This window comes from Macrotis lagotis, chromosome X (assembly GCF_037893015.1).
Source record: "Macrotis lagotis isolate mMagLag1 chromosome X, bilby.v1.9.chrom.fasta, whole genome shotgun sequence".
NCBI lineage: Eukaryota > Metazoa > Chordata > Mammalia > Peramelemorphia > Peramelidae > Macrotis > Macrotis lagotis.
In genome coordinates this window covers 125,431,756-125,453,614 of record NC_133666.1, presented here as the reverse complement: position 1 = coordinate 125,453,614, position 21,859 = coordinate 125,431,756, and the positions used below count along the sequence as shown (strand labels likewise).

Here is a 21,859-nt window from a genome sequence, read left to right as displayed (position 1 = left end):
ATGAAAAACTGCAGACCCAGAAATACCACTACTAGGTCTGTTTCAGAGATTGAATAAAAAGGACCTATATGTATAAAAGTATTTATAGCAGCTTTTTCTGTAATGGCAAAGATTTGAAAATTAAGGGGATGCTTATTAATTGGGCAATGGTTGAACAAGTTGCGGTATATGGTTGTGATGAAATACTACTTTAAAAAAGAACAAGCAGGATAGTTTCAGAAAAACCTGAAAAGACATATGAACTGTTGCAAAGTGAGATGAGCAGAACCTGGAGAACATGGTACACAATAACAGCAACATCATAAGATGATCAGTTTCTCTGCATTGCAAAGGTTCAAGACCATTGCAAACTGATGGAGTCTGAATACAGATTGAAATATGCTTTTTTACTTTTATTTTTCTTGGGTTTTTGTTTTTTCTTTTTTTTGGTATATGTTTTCTTTAGCAACTCACCTAAGAGGAAAATGTTTTTCATGACTGCAAAAAAAGAAAAGTATATGAAGAACAATATGCTTGACAATTGGACTAGACACTTTGTTGACTCTCCTTTTGTGTTTTGGATAAAATGTAATCTCTGTTTGACTTGTAAAACCCTTTATCTTCTGATTCCAGATAACCTTTCTAGGTTTATTCTTAGTTTTATCCTATTTTCATATTATTATTCTTGTTTGTCCTTCCTTTTTTTTTAAAGGTTTTTGCAAGGCAAATGGGGTTAAGTGGCTTGCCCAAGGCCACACAGCTAGGTAATTATTAGGTGTCTGAGACTGTATTTGAACCCAAGTACTCCTGACTCCAGGGCCCGTGCTTTATCCACTGCACTGCCTAGCCACCCCTTGTCCTTCCTTCTTAAGAAGACCATTACTTTGGGGCAGCTAGGTGGCACAGTGGATAGAGCACCAGCCCTGGAGTCAGGAGTATCTGGGTTCAAATCATACTTCAGACACTTAATAATGACCCAGCTATGTGGCCTTGGGCAAGCCACTTAACCCTATTTGCTTTGCAAAAAAGAAAACAAAAAAAAACAAAACCCAACAACCTTAAAAAAAAGACCATTACACCAGGAAGGTGATATCATGACATACAAGTAAATTGAATTTAAGTGACAGAGGATCCTGCAAAATCACCAGCGACTTTCTCTTCCTGATCTATCTGGATTCAGTGGCCAAGAATAGATCAAGATGATTGGAGATACAGTGGGAGATTTTAGCCTTTTTAAACCAAGCTTTAAAAAAGGCTAAGCTTCTTAGAAGGTCTCAATTTGATTGAGGCAATGCCCATAAATGGATTAAGGCTAGGTAAGAAATGGGACAAAGAATGGCTTCTTTTGCCCATTTTAAAAAAAAATCAATCTGGAACAAGAAAACCCTCAGGGTTTCTGACCTACAGAAAAAACAAATGCTATTTACATTCACTCTTAACTTTTTTGGACCCAAACTATGGGTCCTGTTGTTGACCAAAACTTGAGAATTAATGTCATTTGGGTTTAAGGTATGGTTCTTTTTTTTTTTAAAAAATATTATTTATTCTCATTTTGTACAAATGGTTTTTTATACATTAATAAAATATTCTTGTTTAAGAGTAAACAAAATACCCCCTCCCCCAAAAAAAATATAGACTCACTTGAGCAATAAAGGGGAGAGAAAAAAATTAAAATTAAAAAAAAGAATAATAGCAGTAATTGTAGGTATGGCCAGGTGGCGCGGTGGACGGAGCACCAACCCTGGAGTCATGAGCACCCAAGCCCACATCTGGCCCCTTACACCCAACAATCACCCAGCCGTGTGACATGAAAGCCACCCGAACCCCACTGCCCCGCAAAAACCAAAAAAAAGAAAAAAACAAAATAAAATAAAATAGTAATAATTGTAGGGGTGGCTAGGTGGCAGAGAGAGCATTGTCTTTTGAGCCAGGAGCACCTGGGTCCAAATCCGGCCTCAGATACCCAATGATTACCCTGTTATGCAGCCCCAGGTGGGCCACCCAGCCCCATTTGCCCTACACCCCCCCCAAAATAATAATAATAATAATAAATGTGCTTGAGTCTTTGTTCCAACACCAACAACTCTGTCGCGAGTGGGTCACATTCTTTATGATAAGTCTGTGGCAAAAGTTACTTCCATATTTTTCCACTGTTGCCATTGCTGATTGCAACTCCCTCCTTTCGTATTTCTCCACTACCATGTACTATATTTTTCTCTCTCCTTTCACTCTGACTCTGCTGTAGGGTAGCTGAGTGGCGCAGCAGACAGATCCCCGGCTCTGGGGCCAAGAGGCCCTGAGCCCCCATACCACCCCTTAGGCCCAGCATCCACCTGGCCCCCATAGTCCTGGACAGGCCATCTAATCCCAGCCCCTTGCAAGAAGTAAAAAAGAAAATGTGTTATATCTGACCACTCTCCTCCAATGGTCCATCCTCTCCTCCATCACTCATATCACCCCCACTTCGCCCTGTCTACCCCCTCTTTCTTACTCCAGATGCCTATACCCCATTGAGTATATATATATATGCTGTTTCCTCTCCTAGCCACCTCTGATGAGAGCAAAGATTCCCTCATTCCCCCTTGCTTTCCCCCCTTCCATATCATTGCAGTAGCTCATTGTAATAAAGAAAAATCTTATTATATGAAATATCTTGGCCTATTATTCCCCCTCTCCTTTTTCTTTCTCCCATTACATTTCCCTTTTTTCTATTGACTCCATTTTTATTCCATATTTTATCTTCGAATTCAGTTTTCTCCTGTGCTTTAACTATAAAAGCTCCTTCTACCTGCTCTATTAACTGAGAAGGTTTATATGAGTATTATCAGTGTCATTTTTCTATGCAAGAATACATGCAGTTCATCCTCATTAAGTCCCTCATATTTTCCCCTTCTCCAATCTCCATGCTTCACCTGAGTCCTGTATCTGAAGATCAAACCTTCTGTTCAGCTCTGGCCATTCCAAAAGGAACATTTGAAATTCCCTGGTTCGTTGAAAGTCCATCTTTTTTCCCTGGAAGGGGACATTTCATTTTTGCTGAGTAGTTGATTTTCGATTGCATTCTAAGCTCTTTTGCCTTCTGGTATATTATATTCCAAGCCCTATGAGCTTCCAATGTAGCTGCTGCTAAGTCCTGTGTGATCCTGACTGCAGCTCCACGATATTTGAATTGTGTCCTTCTGGCTGCTTGTAATATTTTCTCTTTGACTTGGGAGTTCTGGAACTTGGCTATAATATTCCTAGGGGTTGGTTTTTTGGGATCTCTTTCTTGAGGGGATCGGTGGATTCTCTCCATTTCTATTTTGCCCTCTGCTTCTAGAATATCAGGGCAATTTTCCTGTAGTAATTCTTTGAAAGTGATGTCAAGGCTCTTTTCCTGATCATGACTTTCAGGTATTCCAATAATTTTTAAATTATCTTTCCTAAGTCTGTTTTCCATATCAGTTGTTTTTTCACTGAGATATTTCACATTTTCTTCTAATTTTTCATTTTTTTGGTTTTGAAGTATTGATTCCTGATTTCTGTTAAATTCATCAATCTCCCTGAATTCTATTCTTTGTCTGAAGGATTTGTTCTCCTCAGAGAGTTTCCTTATCTCTTTTTCCATCTGGCCAATTTTGCTTTTTAAAGTATTCTTCTCCTCAATAACTTTTTGAACTGTTTTATTCATTTGACCTAAGCTGGTTTTTAGCATGCTATTTTCTTCAGAATTTTTTTGGATTTCCTTGACTAGGCTGCTGATTTCATTTTCATGTTTTTCCTGCATCTCCTTTCTTTTCCCAGTTTTTCTTCTAACTCCCTAATTTGATTTTCAAAGTCTTTTTTGAGCTCTATCATAGCCTGAGCCCAATTTCTGTTTTTCTTGGAATCCTTAGATGCAGGAGCTTGTGCTTCCTCATCTTCAGACTGAGTAATTTGATCCTTCTTGGGCTCATATGCAGAATATTTCTCAATGGTGTTCCTCTTATTTCCCTACTTGCTTATTTTCTCAGCCTGAACCTGGTTTTGAGGTGCTTCCTGAGCTTTTGGGACACTCCCACAAGGGTCTCAGTGTGTGAGGCTCTGTCCTCCCTCCTGGTCTGTGAATGACCATAAGCTCCCCCCTCTGCCATGGGGCTGAGGTTGGGGGGCCCTGCTCTTCTATTGGGGGGGCCTAGACTGCGATCAGGATCTGAATGTGGTCATAGCCCCAGAGTCCTGTTCCAGGGGCAGAGGACAGAGCTCTGCAGTCTCTCTCTCTTCGCTCCCCTCCCTAGGTTCAATGGGCTCATGCCCTGGGGGCTCCTGCTTACTGGCTCTGCCTGCTTCTGTTTCCGGATCTGGAATGCAGTGGCACACTGCTCACTGTGTGCCCTGAGGGCTGGGCTTCACGTGCTCTCTCTGGCAGAGGTACCCTGGCTGTTCCCCCACTTTGTGCCCGGTGTTTCCCGGGGTGCAGCTCAGGAGACTCCCCCGCTGCTGTGAGCCGAGGCTCCCAGTGCCCTGGGGCTGCCTCCAGGAGTCTAAAGTTCTTTTGCTCTGGCCGGCGGCCCCTCCAACCCTGGGGAGCAGAGCCTTTCTGCTCTTTTCCAGGTTACCTTGAGTAGGAGAACTGCCTCATTGGGTCCCTCTGTGGGTTCTGTCTTTCGAACGTTTAGTTAGAGTCCTTAGTTTCAAAGATTTATGAGAGAGCGCCTAGGACAGGACCCACTCTTGTCACCATCTTGGCTCCTCCCATCTTAAGGTATGGTTCTTAAAAAGAAATCTAGCCACAAATCCCAAGATTTCTTGTGAGGAATGCCCACAATTTACATTTCTTTGGGCAGAGCACCTACAGATAAGGTTATGATACTGTGTGGATAAAGCTACTTGATGTTTTTTTATTCCATTTTCCAAGTCCATGTCTTTGCCAAAGCTATCTCCCAATCCCTGGAATAATATATTTTCTTCACTGCTACCTCTTAGAATACCATAATTCCCCATGTATAAAGTTGCACCTTAATTTTGGGGCCCAAAATTTGAAAAAATGTATTATGTAGAGTTATTGAACTTAAGTTGTATTCATCATGAAACCTTCTGCTCATAGCTTTCAGGCATCTTTTGGGCAAGTCTGGTCCATTCCATTTCATGAACCTGAAGCACCAGTTGTGTCCTCCTTCGGAATACAGTCACTTCTTTTTCATCAGCAGTTCTTCTTGTCTTCTGCTGAACCATCTATGTGGACACAGGAATTCCAGTGGCCCTTTGCTCTCCAATCCTTCTCTTCAGTTCCCTCCCTAACTCAAGCCATTTGGTTGACTTGCCTCTCAGGGCCTTCTGCCAGGGAGTTTTCAGTCAGATTTCTTCTTCCTGTAGTCAGTCTCAGATTGTTTTCTCAGTTTTAGAAGGATCAAACTGACATTCAGCAGCACGATTTCCATCTTTCTTTGAACTTGAATTCAGCATCGTACAAAAATCTTTTCTAAGTCATTCTTGTGCAGAATTTGGCAAAATGTAGCCAATTATACCAAACTCAGTATGAAACTCAAACCACTGAGCACAAAGATGAGTGAAAAAGTAGGAAATTCAAGTAAAAAAAATCTACAACCACTGTATAAGACACTCCCAATTTTTAGACCCCAAATTTCCCCAAAAAGGGTGCATCTTATATATGGGTAAATATGGTACTTTGCTTCTTCAAGAAAAAGAAAAGGCAGCCATGTGGCATAGGAAGAACAGAGTTCAAATGCTTAGACACTTGTATGCCCAGTCTGCTTCATTTTCCTCAGTTCTAAAATAAAAGACTGGGTGTGGGGAGAGAGAAGATCATCATAGCACTATTTCCTGATTGTTGTGAAGATCAAATGAAATAAAATTTGTAAAACACTAGAAAGGTTGTCTGGAATCAGAAGATAAAGGGTTTTACAAGTCAAGCAGAGAAGATTACAAAGCTCAGTTAATCGTTGTCTTCTACAAAAAACCTGTCTTTTTCCTTCTCTCTGTATCACCCCAGTTTCGGTTGCTAGTGCCCTCCCATGAAAAATGACTTTGATTTGTCTATACTTGAATTTCCTTTCTAGTATACATGTTGTCATCTTCACCCCATGTCCCCTAACTATGGAATTTCCTTGAGGGCTGAGGTTGAGGTTTTGTTTTGGTTTTTTTGTCACTGTATCTCTAACACATGGAAAGCTTCATGTATAGTGGAATGAAAGAAAGGATGATTATAAATTAGAGCAGCCTGGGACCTATTAAGGAAGTGGGGAGACATCTGGAACTTTTACCAGAGGGTATTTCTTCTTTGGAAAGCTGTATTTTTACACTTCTAAGATTGGCCATCATTCTGCTAGCATGGAAGAGATTTGTAGTGTAAGTTATCTCTGCTCTAGTTGGACATATTCCTGTTGATTTCAGACTTCTTGTCTGAGTGTGCTCTTTTGCCAGTACTGACACCTGAGCATCGAGTTTTTCTGGATTCCAAGACTGTTTTTCCTGTTCTGGATGGGGAAAAGGAGGAAACATTTAATGGGGCAAATTACTTTGAACATCATTGTAGTCTGTTACAATTAGATTAGTGGATAACCTTCACAATTCTACAAGTACTTTTTAAGTTCATGTTTTCAACATGTGAACACAGTACACGGTAATTTTATCACTTCATTCACACACAATTTTAAGTGGTTGCTAATGGAGTAGTTAAGTATCTTAATTCATAATATTATTTGAACTGTTTAGAGAACCACATTCTGCTTTTAAGTCAGCATAGTAGAGTATAAAAGGTATTGAACTAGGAATTATAATTCAGTTCAGCAAATTTATTAGGCATCTGCTGTATACAAACATCTTGTGTGGACATCCCCCCCACCCCCCATTCCTTGAGCACCTGGACATTTTTGCCTGTAACCCTAAGTGTATGGAGATTGATAAGATCTGACTTCTCCTGATTCTGCCACTAACTTATTTGGGTTTAACCTCAGTAAAAGGGAAAAAATCTCAGTACTCTACATTTTGGCCAAATCTTTCAGATACAAATTTATTAATTTATACTTAGAGAGAAAAGGAAAGGGCAGAGTTTCCACCTCATTGCTGTTGTCTTACTCAAGCTATGGCTCCTTAGATTTTTTTATAGCAATCTAGAAACAAAAAGACAAAATTCCTTAACAAAGAAAAATAAGGGTCCATAAGTTTCAGTAAAGGATTTTTTGATTTATCAAACCAGAACTAAGGAACTATCCATGTCAAGAGGTCTACTCCTGAAGATCTGTCTTCCTGGAAAATTTAGTTATGAAAAAAGATAAATCAGTAGGCCTTTTATTAAGCACTTCCTGATATTCCAGACACAAAAGTAACAAGCTCAGGATACAAAAAAAGGTAAGACACTAATAGTCTCTGTTTTCAGGGAGCTCACAGTCTAATTGGAGAGATAATGTGCAAACAACTCTGTAGAAGCAAGATATATACAGGATGAAGTGAGGATAATCAGCAGAGGGAAGGCACTAGCATTAAGGCAACCTGGGAAAGGCATCTTCTGGAGGGTAGGATTTTAGTACTGAAGATGGAAATGAGAAGAGAGTTCCAGACCTGGGGAACAGCCTGTGGAAATGCCCTGGAGTCCAGGAGAGGGAGTGTCTTTAGATGAGGGGCAAAAATGAGGAATCTATTGTCCTTAGGTTCCAGAGTATGCATGAATTAAGGTATAAAAAAACCTGGAAAGGGCTTTGAATGTCAAAAGGAAGGTTTTGTATTTGATCCAGGTGGAGGTAATAGAAAGCTGTAATTTGTTGACTTGGTGGGGAGAGTTAGATCTGGGTGTTAGGAAGATCAATTTGAAAAATTGAGTGAAGGATAGACTGGAAGTGGAAGACCTAAGGCAAGGAGACTAACCATTGTTATTTTGGGTTCAAATCTGGTCTCAGACACTAGCTGGATAAGTCACCTTACCCTGTTTGCCTCAGTCTCCTCATCTGTAAAAATGAGTTGGAGAAGGAAATGGCAAACCACTCCAAAATTTTTGCTAAGAAAACCCAAGTGGTGATCATGAAGAGTCTGATGTGAATGACTAAATAAAAAAAAATCTTAGAATCAATAAGTCCTCCTTTGAATTTAGTCAGAGGACCTAGGTTTGAATCCTAGTTCTCTCTGCTCCTTATTCTTTGTATGAATTTAGGCCAAATCTTTCTGAGACAATGTGACCAGACTTTTTTGTCCTTTACCCTTTTAAAAAGTATTGAGGGTTCCAAAGAGTCTTTGTTTTAATGGGTTGGTTATATTTATTTATTTATTTTGCAAGGCAATGGGGTTAAGTCGCTTGCCCAGTCCACACGGCTAGGTAATTATTAAGTGTCTGAGGCCAGATTTGAACTCAGGAACTCCTGACTTCAGGGCCAGTACTCTATCCACTGTTCCACCTAGCTGCCCCTTGGTTATATTTATAATAGTTACCATATTAGAAATCAAAACTGATGGAATTTTCAAATATTTATTATTTAATAACAGTAATAGATCCCATTACATGTTAACATAGATAATGAATTTTTATGATAACTGTTTTCTAGAAAATTACTAAAAGGAGTGGCATTGTTTTACATGTTTTTGCAAGTTTCTTTACTGGCTTAATAGAATGCTGCTTTATTCATTCTTTTGCATTATGTTGTTTTGAAGTCTGTGAAGAAAATCCAGACATACAGATATAAAGCTGGAAAAGAGAGGATTTTCTTAATAGGCAAAATAGTTCAGTGATTTTAGTTGTGTTTTCATGTGCCCCTTTGGGTTTTTTTTTTGGTTACTAGAGGGGATTGTCATTTCCTTCAGCTTATTTTATAGGTGAGGAAACTAAGGCAAACAGGGTGAAGTGACTTATACAGGATCACAGCTAGTAATATTATTGTGAAAATAGTGGGGCAGGTAAGTGGCACAGTAGATAAGAGAACTGGCCCTGGAATCAGTTCAAAATTAGCCTCATACTTACTAGCTGTGTGACCCTTGGTTGTCCCTAGTGACCATGATTGTCACCAAAAAAATATATTGTGAAAATAGTTTTACTTCAAGTACCTTCCATAACCCTGGGAGTATTTTGAAGCCCTGGGGGATCGTGCTTTGAGACCTGCTAAGTTAGATGATTACTAAGGTTCATTGGAGCTCCAAATCCATTGTTCCTCAGAAAAGAGATTTTGGTCTCAGAGTAATAAAACAAGAAAGAATTCTTAGCTGCTGGAAAGTAAACCTAGAAACAACCCATAAGTAAGCACTATTTCACTTATAGAAACTGCTCTAGGAGGACAAATTCTAGAGGATTTTTACCATGAAGAGTAAGCATGGGAATAATCTAAACCCATCTGCTTCTTTATCTTATTTTCCTTTCCATTCCCCTTTCCTATCTTATTTACTGGATTCATTATTCGTTTTAGAGTTTGGGAGGGAAACAAAGGTTTATTTTAACTTTCTGTGTTGGCTCTTTTTGGCTTTCTGCCTGAACCTTGCACTGTTAGCTGAGTTGTAGCAATTGGCCCATGTTCTTTGAACGTAAGCTTCCACGTTACCACCTGTACATTGACCTTTTCCTCGACGCTGAAAGGAAAGGTCAAATTTTCTAATCATGCTATAAATTCTGCTTTTTCCACAGTTAATTTCAAAGACTGCCTATCCGGAGCTCTAGGATTTTTTAAAATTTTTATTTAAGGCAGTGGGGTTAAATGAATTGCCTAAAGTCACACAGCTAGGCAATTAAGTGTCTGAGGTCAGATTTGAACTCAGGTCCTCCTGACTTCAGAGTCAGTGCTCTATCCACTGTGCCACCTAGCTGCCCCCCAGCTCTAGGATTTAATGCAATTTTTTGGTGACTTGATGTTTTAGTCATTTGTGAAAGTAACCTTTCTGAATAGTTCTTTGTTTTAAGGGTTTATTTACTGTGAGAGGTCCTCCCTCTGTTCATAGCACTGTTAGGAGTGAGATTAAAAATGAAGTCTCAAATTTCTCCATCATACTTGGTCTCATGGCTATATAAAGAAGGATGAAATACTGTCCTACCTCCCCTTCTTGAGGTGGAAGGGAGGTTGCATCTCTAGGTCTGATCAGTACTTCTGATTTCAAATTATCTTCTAAGGTAATTTATAGAGATTAAAAGAATGTTCTTGATTTATTGGAGTAATTGATATCATTCCTTTCCAGATACCAAATGTTTTAACTGGTATCTAAATTTTATGGCAACTTTTGTCAATATACCAACTAGTATTCAACCCTTATGCCAAGTATTTGCCTAGATATTTAATACATATCAAAATGTTGTTGAAACAGATTGAAATTCTAATACGTTCTGCCCTGTCTTGATTACCTTTGTTACCATTTCCACTTTTGCTTGCTCATGGCAAATTATTTCTTGAGAAATTTTTAGATTAGGTTCCATTCAAAGTCTGTTAGTTTTGACTTCAGATGAGAGGTTAAGCAAACTCATGTAAGTGAGAACCAGTTATGTGTCCCCACCTAATTTATCAAAGCCTCATTTTCCAAGTGTTGTGCCTCTCTGGTATTCTCTGAAAGGCTTCATTGCTTTTATTGTTCATATCTATCATAGGCATCGTCCTTTAAATTTCACTTTTGCATGGCATATATTGTGATGACATTTGCTCCATGGCCTGCTCTGCTTATTTTTTTCTATCTAGAGAATAACATAGTACCCTTCTTGAACTTAAGCTTTAAGGTTTAAATATCTCATCTGGAAAAAAAGGCCAAATTTTTATCATTAGATATATGACTTGAAATGTTTTAGACTATACTAAAACCACCATGCAGAACTCTGCCTCAGGAATAGATTGCTAGTTTTACATGTTGCCTCATTTATTTGTCACCAAAAAACCCATGAGGTGGATATTGTTTTACAAACTAGGAAATTGAAGCAGATAGGCTAAGGACTTGCCCAGGGTCACACAGTTTGTATCTTAGACAGGACCTGAACTCAGGTCTTTTTGACTCTTGGGCTAACATTCTATTCCCATTGTACAATCTAGCCACCTTTGAAGGAGATAAAAGAAAATGAATTTGAAAAGGTGTCACTTGTCAAGTTGTCACCTTGATACAAAGGCATTATTCTCTCTAAAAATAACTTGTTGACTTTCCAAAAACCACTTCCTGAGAATGTGCATATATAGCTACTTGATCTGCTGCTAAGATTCTTGATTTAAAATTTAATCTCTTGAACTCAGGTCTTCCAGACTCCAGGGCCAGTGCTTTATCCACTGCACCACCTAGCTGCCTCCTTTAATCTTTTTTCTTGACTTGTATACAGGGGTATGTTAAAAAATATGTTTGAGGTAAATTTTAACTAGGAAAATCTAGTTATGTGAAGCTTTCAATGTCTGAATAAGTATCCACAATCAGCTGGTATGACCTGATATAAGGCAACCAAGTAAAAATAAGTTAAATCTTAAAGTTACAAGTTTGTTTTGTAATCTCATGATCTTTAACGTCAGATAATAGGCCTTGGACAGGTGATAGCATTTTTTACATATTTTCATTTGATCCAAACTGTCATCTGGTTGGTATGATAGGCATGACTTTCTTCATCTCTCCAGATAGAGAGGTTGGTCAAAGAGATTAAGTAACTTGTCTGTGATTGCTACATGGTAAATAAATTGCAGAATCAGGACTCAGCCTTAAGTCTTATGTGTTTATCTAATGTTGTTTCAATGACACCATGTTCCCTAAGTCTCTTAATATCATTTCTGAGTATTATGTAATCTTAGAAAACCTGTCTTATCTCATTGTGACCGTCATACATTATATATGTGTGTGTATAGTGAGTTAATCAGTAGCAATTCTTAAACACATCTTTAAAATTTCTTCTCCTATTTCAGGTCCCAAAATAAATATGCATTTAAAATAAAGTTTTTTAATCTATGCTATAATGTCTACATACTGGTCTAAATGAACAGGATAGTCCAAGGTGACTTTACATGCTAAGTATATAAGGTGTCTTTCCCTCTGCACTGTAAAAATCCTTTATCCTGAAAGCAGTCTTAGATCTTACAAAAAATAAATAACGTGGCAAGTTTCTCACACAAAGAGGATTACAGAGAGAACATTTCACACAGAATTAAAAATAAGGGGGGGAGAGGAGGTTGATTGGTATTAAATTGAAATATCCCCTTGTAGTTAAGGTAATGTGCTTTTTATAACTTTCTGCCACAATAATTAATTTCCCTGATTAAGCATTGTTTTCCAATTTTATTTGTTGTTATGGCTTTTTGAAAAGAATTTTATATTTAAGCTTTCATAACATGCTTAATTAGAAATCATATCCTCTAAAACATACTTTCCCATGGGATTACCCTGGGCTACATTTAGATTTTGTTCTTGAGTTCTTTTGAACATTCATTTTGAATGTCTATCGTGCATAATCAATTTCCCAGAAATATATATTGATGGTACCACAAGGATGTCCTGTGCTCTTTTGGATTTAAAGTCACTTTTTCAAAAAAAGCTAATAATATCTTCCTTGGTTAAGCTTGTAAGAAACATTTTTCTTCTTTTATAGTACCTGACTAAACAGGTGGAGCTTCTTCGACAGATGAATGAACAACATGCAAAAGTTTATGAACAGCTTGATGTCACCGCACGGGAACTGGAAGAGACAAATCAGAAGCTAGTTTCGGACAGCAAGGCATCCCAGCAAAAGATACTAAGGTAAGATTCCTACAGTCTCTTGTTCTGGAAGTTGAAAGACCCCAAGGAGCAGTTAAATTTAGTAGTTAGGACAGATGCAAGTCAAGTGTGATCCATTGAAATGATAACATGGTAGATTTTTGGCTTGTTTTCTTTGACCTGATTAAAGGAGAGTGGGTTGAACAGAAGTCGTTTCTAATTAAGAAATCCCTCTTTGAGTGTAAATAATCTTTCTTCACAGCTCATGCCCTCGATTGAATGTGACAAGCTGTAATTGGTATATGTTCTCTCCTTCCAGCCTGACTGAAACAATCGAATGCCTACAGAGCCATGTTGATCACCTCCAGAACCAGATGGAGGAGCTGAAGACCTCTAGTGGCAGGAGGAGGAGGAGCCAGGAGAGAAGCGAGCAAGGAAAGTCAGTGCACAGCTTCTCATGTCTGAAGGAGCTGTATGACCTACGAAAGTAAATTGCTACTTGCCTCTTCCATTTGCATTTACAAAGACATTTTTTTCAATATTGGCAAATACAGTTTCAGTCGAGTAGATATAATAGACTTTTCAAAATATACCTTTCTTGGAAAAGTTTCATATTTTTAACAAAGTGGTCTGAAGAAAGACTATAGCTTTGATTCTGCATTTAGAAATGATGGGTTCTTTTATTAATTGCAATTCAGTATAAATCCCCATCACTTGGGTCTAGAAATTTGAGGAGGACAGACCTGGTTTTGTAATTACTTCATAAAAGCTTCTTTCATTTCATTTCAGACACACACCTTCATTTATCTGAAAATATTCTAAGAGATTTTCTACAAATACCTTTTCTGAACTTTCACATTAGGAAATTAATGGGTAATTTATTAGCCAGAATGTTTCCTAATGAGCAAATAGCTATTCTGAAATCATGGAAAACACATTTTTATGAAAAAAGCTACTGGTTATAACATTCTTCTGGCTGATGAGGTTCTAAAGTAGTTGATTGCTAATTAGTAAAATATGAGATCTTCAAAAGCAAACTCCAAGGAGAAGTGGAAATACTAAAGTTCTTTTGACCTAAGATCCAGAGTATGTAAGAGGGAAGAAGTAATAGTTCAGGTAACAATTTCTGAACTAAGCAGTATAGATATTCATGAGAGTTCCCTCAGGAAACATTGTAAATGACAAGGCAGGAGTGTCTCTGTGCTAACTTTTTCAAGAAAATAATTTATGACCTCAGGAAAGGCCTGGTATCCAAGTTATCCCATAGGAACTGGGGTCATAGTTGCCTCCAAGTCCAAATTTGGGTGAGATCCTTGATAATATAGAAGCAAATGATGTTGGTTCATAACTTTATCACAACCATATGTGAGTGACCAAGCCAGATCATTTTGAAAGTAAATGTTCTTATAACATTAGGCACCCATTGTATGCAATGCACTGTATTTGATACTGGAGATATGACAAAAATGAGTCTCTACCCTTATGTAGCCTATACTTTATAAGGAGGGTACAAAAGATGTATAGATCAGTAAAATCAAAAAAAAATTTTAATATAATTTCAAGTGCACTGACACTTGGAATTAGGACATGGGAGAACTTGAGCTGTAATTTGAAAGGAGCTAGTGATTCTGCTAAAGGGTTGAAGCAAGCCTCCATATATGAGGCAACTACTTGTAAATCAGCAAAGATAGAAGATTATGAGTAGGAGAAATGGTTGGGTAGGCTGCTTTGACCAGAAGGGAGAATGGGTTAAGGTGAGTAATGTGAACCAAGATTGGAAAGGTAAGATGGGAGTCAGCCTGTAGATGGCTTTAAATGCCAGTCCACTGAAAAATAAGAGAATGATATAAGCAAATCTGCATTTCGTAGAAAATAGATTGGAGAATGGAGAGACTGAAAGCTATTGTGATATCCTAGATTGAGAGGTGATGAGAGTCTGAGCCAGGGAACACATATTTTATGGAGAGGTTATCAGAGAGGTAGAATTAACAAGACTTGACAAGTGCATGGATGGGTTGGGGTAATAGGGAGGAGAGTCAAAGATGACTCCAAACTTGTGAAGTTATTGGTAGGATGGTGGTATCTTAAAAGTAAGTCTTTTGAATTATATGGAGGTTGTCTGTTATCACAAGGATCTGATAACCAACAATCTCCTTCTGATGTCTTGATATATCTTCTCCAGGACAGGGCTGCTGGGTAGCTGTTGATGGGACCAGTCATTGAAAAATGGAGAAAAGTTCAATTGGTCAACTCTTACTTTTGTTTTGCTTTTCTCCACCAGAGAAAATAACTTTTGTACTGGAAAGGATACAAATTGGCAAATTGCCACCCTTTATTAGTTTTGAGTCACAAGGACATGGCTTGGTCACACTTACCCCAGCATAAAGAATTGGCAGATGTGATTACTCCAGGGATCTTTGAGACTATGAACCATTAATCTTTATTGAATTCTCTGAGAGACCTTAATTCTGATAGGGGATCTTTGGAGGTGTTTGGTTATTTGGTTTTTCCAAAGATCCATATTCCAGCTCTGACGAGTCTTGTCTAAAGTTGTCCACAGCATCTTTCCATCCATATCAATCTCTGGCTATTTAGGACAGTTTTAAAATCTTGTCTTATCTGATGCCTCCTTCATTTTTTCCTAAATCTTATGAAGGCTGCCAGGTCTGTTCTCTCAGCCCTTAGTTCCCTCCTTGGACAGCTAGGTGGTGCAATGGCCAGAGCACCAGCCCTGGAGTCAGGAGAAAGGAAGTTAGAATCCAGCCAGCCTCAGGCACTTGACTCTTACTAGCTGTGTGACCTTGGGCAAGTCACTTAACCCTGATTGTCTCACATCCAGAGTCATCTCCAGTTGTCCTGATTCATATCTGGCCACTGGCCACAGATGATTCTCGAGGAGGGGCTGGTGAGTTATTACAGCCACCCCCCCATCCAGTTCATGTGCTTATAGTGGCATCAACTCTCTGATGTTGTGATCTTCAAAAATGAAGGACAAAACATTAATTCCTTCCTCTTTTTTAGGAGGGATCTTAGCCTTCATTGAAGCACTTTTTTCAGACTCCATTTTTAGTTTTATACCATCTTCCCTATGTCTACAATTAAGTAAATTTTAACTTCTGCAAGAAAAGGCTGTTCCCTAGCTTTTGGGTAAGAAAACAAGTATTTATTCAGCCTCTATATTTGCCAGGCATTGTTTTACAAATAATCTCATTTGAGCCTTACAACAACCCTGGGAAGAAGGTACTATTATTTTGCCCAGTTTACAATTAAGGAAACTGAGCCAGGGAGAGATTAAATGAATTGCCCAGGGTCACACTGCTAGGAAATAATTAAGGCTGGATTTGAACTTAGGTCTTCTGTGCCACCCAGCTGCCTCTATTAATAAGCACCCTTGTCCTTCAGCAGAGGAAGGTGACAGTGGGGAATACTTGGCACTTATTTTTGCTATAAGTTAACATACTGCTCTCCACCTAGGAATAGATTCCTCTGGGAATGGAAGTTCTTTGAGATACTTTAACAGAGTATTTTCATATTCAAGTATGAGTAACTTCATTATAACTATTGATGGGTTTGGTGACAGAATCTTAATTTTGTGCATTGTTTTCCCCCTCCTTCCAGGCACTTTGTGTATGATCACATATTTGCTGAAAAGATAACCTCTATGCATAATCAGCAAACCCCTGATGAAGAAGAAAATGAGAACTTGAAAAAGACAGTCACAATGTTGCAGGCCCAACTGAACCTAGAGCGGAAGAAGAGAATGACTATGGAAGAGGAGTATGGGCTTGTACTGAAGGAAAACTGTGATCTGGAACAGCAGCTGGGTGTTTCCAATGCCTACCAAGCCAGGGCTTTGGAGCTGGAGGCAGAGGTGGCAGAAATGCGGCAGATGCTGCAGACCCAACATCCCTTTGTGAATGGTGTTGAAAAGTTGGTGTCAGATTCATTGTTCCTTTCTGTCAAAGAACCCAGTCAGACCCTCCTTGAGGAAATTTTCCTGGCTGGGTCAGAGCTGAGCAAGAAACCTCTCAAACGCAGTAGCAGTGAGATAGTCCTGAGTAATCTGGCTGGAAGTGACATCGTTAAGGGCCATGAAGAGACTTGCATTAGGAAAACTGAGGCCATGAAGCAGAGAGGTATTTCCCTGTTGCATGAAGTAGACACTCAGTACAGAGCTCTGAAGGTCAAATATGAAGAGCTGCTAAAGAAGTGTCAGCAGGAAGAGGACTCTCTGAAACATAAGGCTGTGCAGACTTGTAAGGGTCCCGCCCCAATCCCAAATGTGAGGAGCATGGAAGTTGAGCCAGGCCCCAGCAGTCAGGAACTGGCCAGCATCATTCCAGACTCAAGTACTTCTGCCACCACCCCTCCTCCAGAATATAAAGCTCTCTTCAAGGAGATCTTTAGTTGCATCAAGAAAACTAAGCAAGAAATAGATGAACAACGAACAAAATATCAGTCTCGATCACCACGTTCTTAGCTAACCTGTTTGTAGTACTCTAGCTCTTGCTGTTATTCATTTTCTCTCATCTCACCACTTAAAAGTCAGGGTTTCTAGTTGGTCCAGGTTATGCAGCGGCTGCTATAAATGTTGCAAATGAAGTCTCACTCTTTGCTGACCCCGCAAACATATGGAGCAAGGAGAGAAAGCAGAGTAGCCATTAGGGTCAGTATCTATGACAAAACCAGACTGTTCTGCAGATCAAGAGCTGGTGCATGGACTTGAACAGAGTTTATTTTCCCCCAAAAGCTGAACAGGGTGTATGTAGAAGGGTTTATGTATATTTGTGTTGTGGTGGGAGGGTGGGACCTGGAAACACTAGTAGTAGTCAAAAAGTGGGCAAGTCATTCTTAGCCACATGGTCAAGGTAGCTTAGTATCATCACAGCTATCCTGAAATGTGTATAAGGTATTTACATGACATAAAGAAAATTAATTAGAAATGAAATAGCTATGGAAAATGTACCAGGGAATAAATCATTTATTTGGTAATGTAATTTGTAATAGGGCAGACTATTTTCTAATTTGAATGCATCTGGTATTACTTAGAATTGGTTTTAAATGTTGAAGACAAGTTACTCCTCATCAGTCAAAAAGAACCAAAGGAGGAGGGTAAATTATTCACAAATCACACATGCTGTAAATGTGGAGGAATCGTTATCCTTACACTTGTTCACATAGCCTACCTGTTTTCAAGAGGTTTTTCAGAACTATTTAGAAAGGGAAAAAATGGGAAGATGGGGAGGAGGAGCATGAGGATTGTTCTAAAGACTTGAGTTAGGACCAAGGTTTTCTTTGCAAAAGCCACTTGGGTTTAATATGTATATTCTGTCTTAATATATGAGGGTTAGTTGGCTGCAGGCAATGTTTCTCACTAATTGCATAAGTTGTAAAAACTTATTTCCTGTGTTTCCTTATTAAAACGCTATTTGTTTCTATCAGCATGGAAACATCCACATGATCTATAAACATTCTTATAAATTAAGACTATTTAAAAAGAACTGGAGTTCTTAACTATTGTAAAAAATTTTCTAAGAATAAAAGCAATCTATGGAAATGAGCAAACAAGTCTGTTACTCATACCAAACTTTAACTCCCCTTTAAATAAGTAGCAAATAAAGGAATTAAGAATTGCACACCTGCTTTGAAACAAGTTTAAACCACTGTTTATTTAGCAGACACAAAATGCTCAATTGACACTGCATATAAGTAAGTAGCATAACTACTTATCACTGAAAAGGTTCACTTCATCTGGCATACATGGCATAAAAGGTGCTCTCCCCCATCCCTGGGAATTAAGCTGAACATTGTACTTCTGCTGTTTGTTTTCACTGTACTTTTTTCAAATTTTTAATTCCACTTTTTAAAAATAGCCTGAAAATCAAGTCGAGACTATAGGTTGCTTATACTTAATTATAAGGAGTATTCTCATTTGCATTTCTTCATAATAAAACCCTACTACAAGTAGAAACCATGGAAGATTATCAAATAGTAGAACTGATCAGACCTTGGAAGTCTGGTTCAAACCCCCCACTCTTCCCCCACCCCCATATATTTGACAGATAAGGAGATTGATCCTTTAGGCCTACTAACAAGCCAAGCTCCCAGAAGCCAAGGATCTTATTTGATAATTAAATCCTTAGCACCCCAAATAGTACTTGGCACATGGATGCTTAATAAGTGCTTGTTTTGATTTTACTAAAATCTCTTAACAATGTATTCTCCCCTCCCCATTCTCTTTCCCCCAGTTCATGTTGCTGCTCAAAAGGTAGAGGAAAACAAAACTGTTCTAAAGCAGAACCACCTTTGTTCAAAGACTCTCAATCCCAAACTAGTACCAAAGAAACCCAAGACAAGGGAATTGTGTTCCCTCTTTCAGAAAAACAAAATAAAATTTAGATCTATATGTAAGAAATTAGGATGTGAGAATTTATTCCCTTGATATGCAAGTTGTGTGATGCAAATCAATTCATAGATAACAGATTATCTATATATGGATGGAACATTTTCAAGATCTTGTATATTATGTAAAAAGTTGATGACAGTTATGTGCACTTCACTGACCTTTAATGGAAAAGGGGATAGCTATATATGATCAATGTATTAGAAACCTAATAAACTTAGAAGATAACCTTCCTCATGACACAGAAGCCTAGAAGAAGAAACTAAGAGCACAAAAGCTATTCTGTGTCAGTTTCTAATGGACTTAAGCTCTAATTACAGGTGAATTTCTAAAGATCTGTACTCAAGATCTTTGATGAATGATCAAAAAAGTTGGAACCATTAACCTGGTTCTACCTAGCTAAAAGAAGAGATATTAAGAAACTATTTTAGGAGACAAGTGTTGCTAAATGTTGCACATCTTTCATATATTTGTCCAAATATAGATATCCACCTAAAATATGATCACTTTAAAAGGAAGAAAGGCTATACAGCGAAAAACTTAAGATATTTTTAAGACTTAACATTTCTTTTACTTCAAATGTTTTATTTTTATCATCACTTTTTTCTGTCACCCACTATCATTCCCTTCTCCATCTTTCCAAGTTATTCACTGTCATCTATTGCATTTGAATGAGCATTTTTTTGGAAGCCAAAGAGATGCTTTCCCACAATTAGATCCAGTAGCACATATATCCAATGATGGCTCAAGTTTCTTAGAAGAAAGCTTCCTCATAGCAAAAAAATCAAGGGTATTATTTTCAGAGGCTGTCCTTAAAGAACTTTTATTAATTGTAGTTTAAACAAGTTACTGTTATTTTAAAAGTCTTAACTCTTTCAACTTGGTCTTTTGACTTTAACAAAACACGATTACTTGTATTTTTTCAACCTAAAAAGCACTTTACCTCTAGAAAAAGAACTGGCTAAAAGGGTAAAGGAAGTTCAAAAAGCAGTGGGTTCCCATCACAACAGTCTTTAAGCAGAAGACTGTTGTGAGGTTCAGATAAAAGTTGACTAAAATAATCTCCAATCTGAGACAGAGATTCTAAGATTCTGATTGTCTCAAAACTAAATTAGGAAGTGATGGCTATACATTGAAGGGGGACATGAACCTTTAATGAAAAAGGATGAATTTCTACATAGTTCCCAAAGTTTTCCAACCTAAGTAGTTGGTTTCAAGAGGGTGAGTAAAGGGTGCTCTTGGATTTCATATAAGGCAGACTGGCAATCGAGTACCTTCCTATATAATATTTATAAAGAATTTATAAGGAATTAAGAACTGCACACCTGCAGTCAACATCCCAGCATCTCACTTGGTCTAATTATTGACTGTGATGGACTGGTAATGCCCCTGCAAAATATCTGTTCATCAGAGCTTAGATATCTCTAGTTTTGACACAATAAAATCTCATTTTCCCCTTCTATTTAAGGATCTTCCTCTACTTTTTGTGCAACTGCTTTAAAAGCTAGTTAACATTGCTTTTCTTTTATCATAAAAAAAATGTGGCACCAAAATGATGCCAAGAGTTTACGTTAGCATTTATTTTTAAAATACACAAAATAGAGATCTGTACATCACAAACTGTGATAACTACACTTACATGTTGTCCAGGACTTACCTTAATTTGCATAGATATGCAAACAGGTCAAAAGAATATATAAATTTCATAAATCTGTTCTATTTGCTGTTTCATGTAAACAATTAAGAGAAAGTTGCTACATAAGGTAGTAACATTGTTTAAAATTTTTAAATGGCTATAAAAACCCAACAGTATTATACTGTAATTTGGCTTGTTTAATGGTACTGGTAGATGCTTTTATAGACAGAAAAATCTAAGACTGAGCATCAGCTTCTAGGCATTTTAAATATTAAAAACCTTAAGCTTTTCTCATCTTGTAAACAAAACTTTTAACTTGGTTGGCATTGAATTACAAAATAAAATATTAAACCATGATTATTTTTCCATCTTGCCTGTATCAGTATATACTCTTTTTATTATTAGAATGGAACCAAATGAGAAGCAAAATACATTAGGAATCCCAAATGATACTGGAAGAGGATCCTGGCTGATCTCTCCTGGGAGCATCCTGCCTCTGGTTGGCCATGCAAACTGAGTGTGGCGACCTCTGGACCATTGGCTCGTGCAATGCTCCATAGCCACATGAAGATCAGCTCCTGCCCCCCCATTCCCTGAAGCAAGTCAAGGTGTTCCTTCCATCTTCACTCACTGTGGTCTCCATCCTCCGGCCTACACTTGTGGGGTTCAGCAGTTCACTATGACTGTCAGGACTGTACTGTTCCCTTAAGGTACCACATGCCTCCATAGCTTACACAGCAATCCTGGGAATGAGAAGAAAATGAGGGGAAATCAGATGTAAGAAATTATTACAAATAACTTCACTCAGCCACATTCATGTCCTGAATGATGGCACCAAGAAATACTTAAGCAACAGAGGTTAATAAATAGCTAGGAGTCAGGAGGTCTCAGTTCTAGTCCCAATATGGACATGCTGGCAAATCTCTTTACCAGGCCAGCCTAAAGTTTCTTTATCTATGAAATGGAAAAAGCAAAATGAAGACTGTTCTAACTACAGAGGGATATCGTGGGGAGAAAAGACTATGTGAAAAGTGCTTTACAAAATACTTCAGGTTTTTTTTTTGCACTTCATTGTTTCTTAGGAATGCTACAGTTTTAAAAAAAATCTAAATTACTAGGTAATGCATATTTTTCTCAAAAAGGTTAACTGATATAATGGAACCCTGGACTGGGAATCAGAAGATCTATTCTAAGCACAGCTGTATCTGCTCAGTGACAGCTTTTTCAGAGGACCTGGGTTCAAATCG

General features: G+C 38.2%; 2 protein-coding genes across 5 annotated transcripts in view; one reads left to right on the top strand and one right to left on the bottom strand.

Annotated features, from left to right (window-relative positions):
• Positions 1–18,130, top strand: part of CDR2 (cerebellar degeneration related protein 2) — a 36,023-nt gene extending 17,893 nt beyond the window's left edge. The window contains exons 3-5 of one of the 2 annotated variants that reach the window (XM_074206190.1): positions 12,467–12,615; positions 12,893–13,012; positions 16,192–18,130. In XM_074206190.1, coding sequence (XP_074062291.1) covers positions 12,467–12,615; positions 12,893–13,012; positions 16,192–17,053 — 1,131 coding nt within the window. In that variant the 3' untranslated portion in view covers positions 17,054–18,130. Of the gene's footprint in view, positions 1–12,466; positions 12,616–12,892; positions 13,061–16,191 lie in introns of both variants that reach the window. The other variant, XM_074206189.1, reaches the window with a different exon arrangement.
• A 16-nt stretch (positions 18,131–18,146) lies between these two features.
• Positions 18,147–21,859, bottom strand: part of POLR3E (RNA polymerase III subunit E) — a 30,997-nt gene continuing 27,284 nt past the window's right edge. For all 3 annotated transcript variants that reach the window (XM_074206188.1, XM_074206187.1, XM_074206185.1), the window contains one exon: positions 18,147–21,355. In XM_074206188.1, coding sequence (XP_074062289.1) covers positions 21,299–21,355 — 57 coding nt within the window. In that variant the 3' untranslated portion in view covers positions 18,147–21,298. The remainder of the gene's footprint in view (positions 21,356–21,859) is intronic.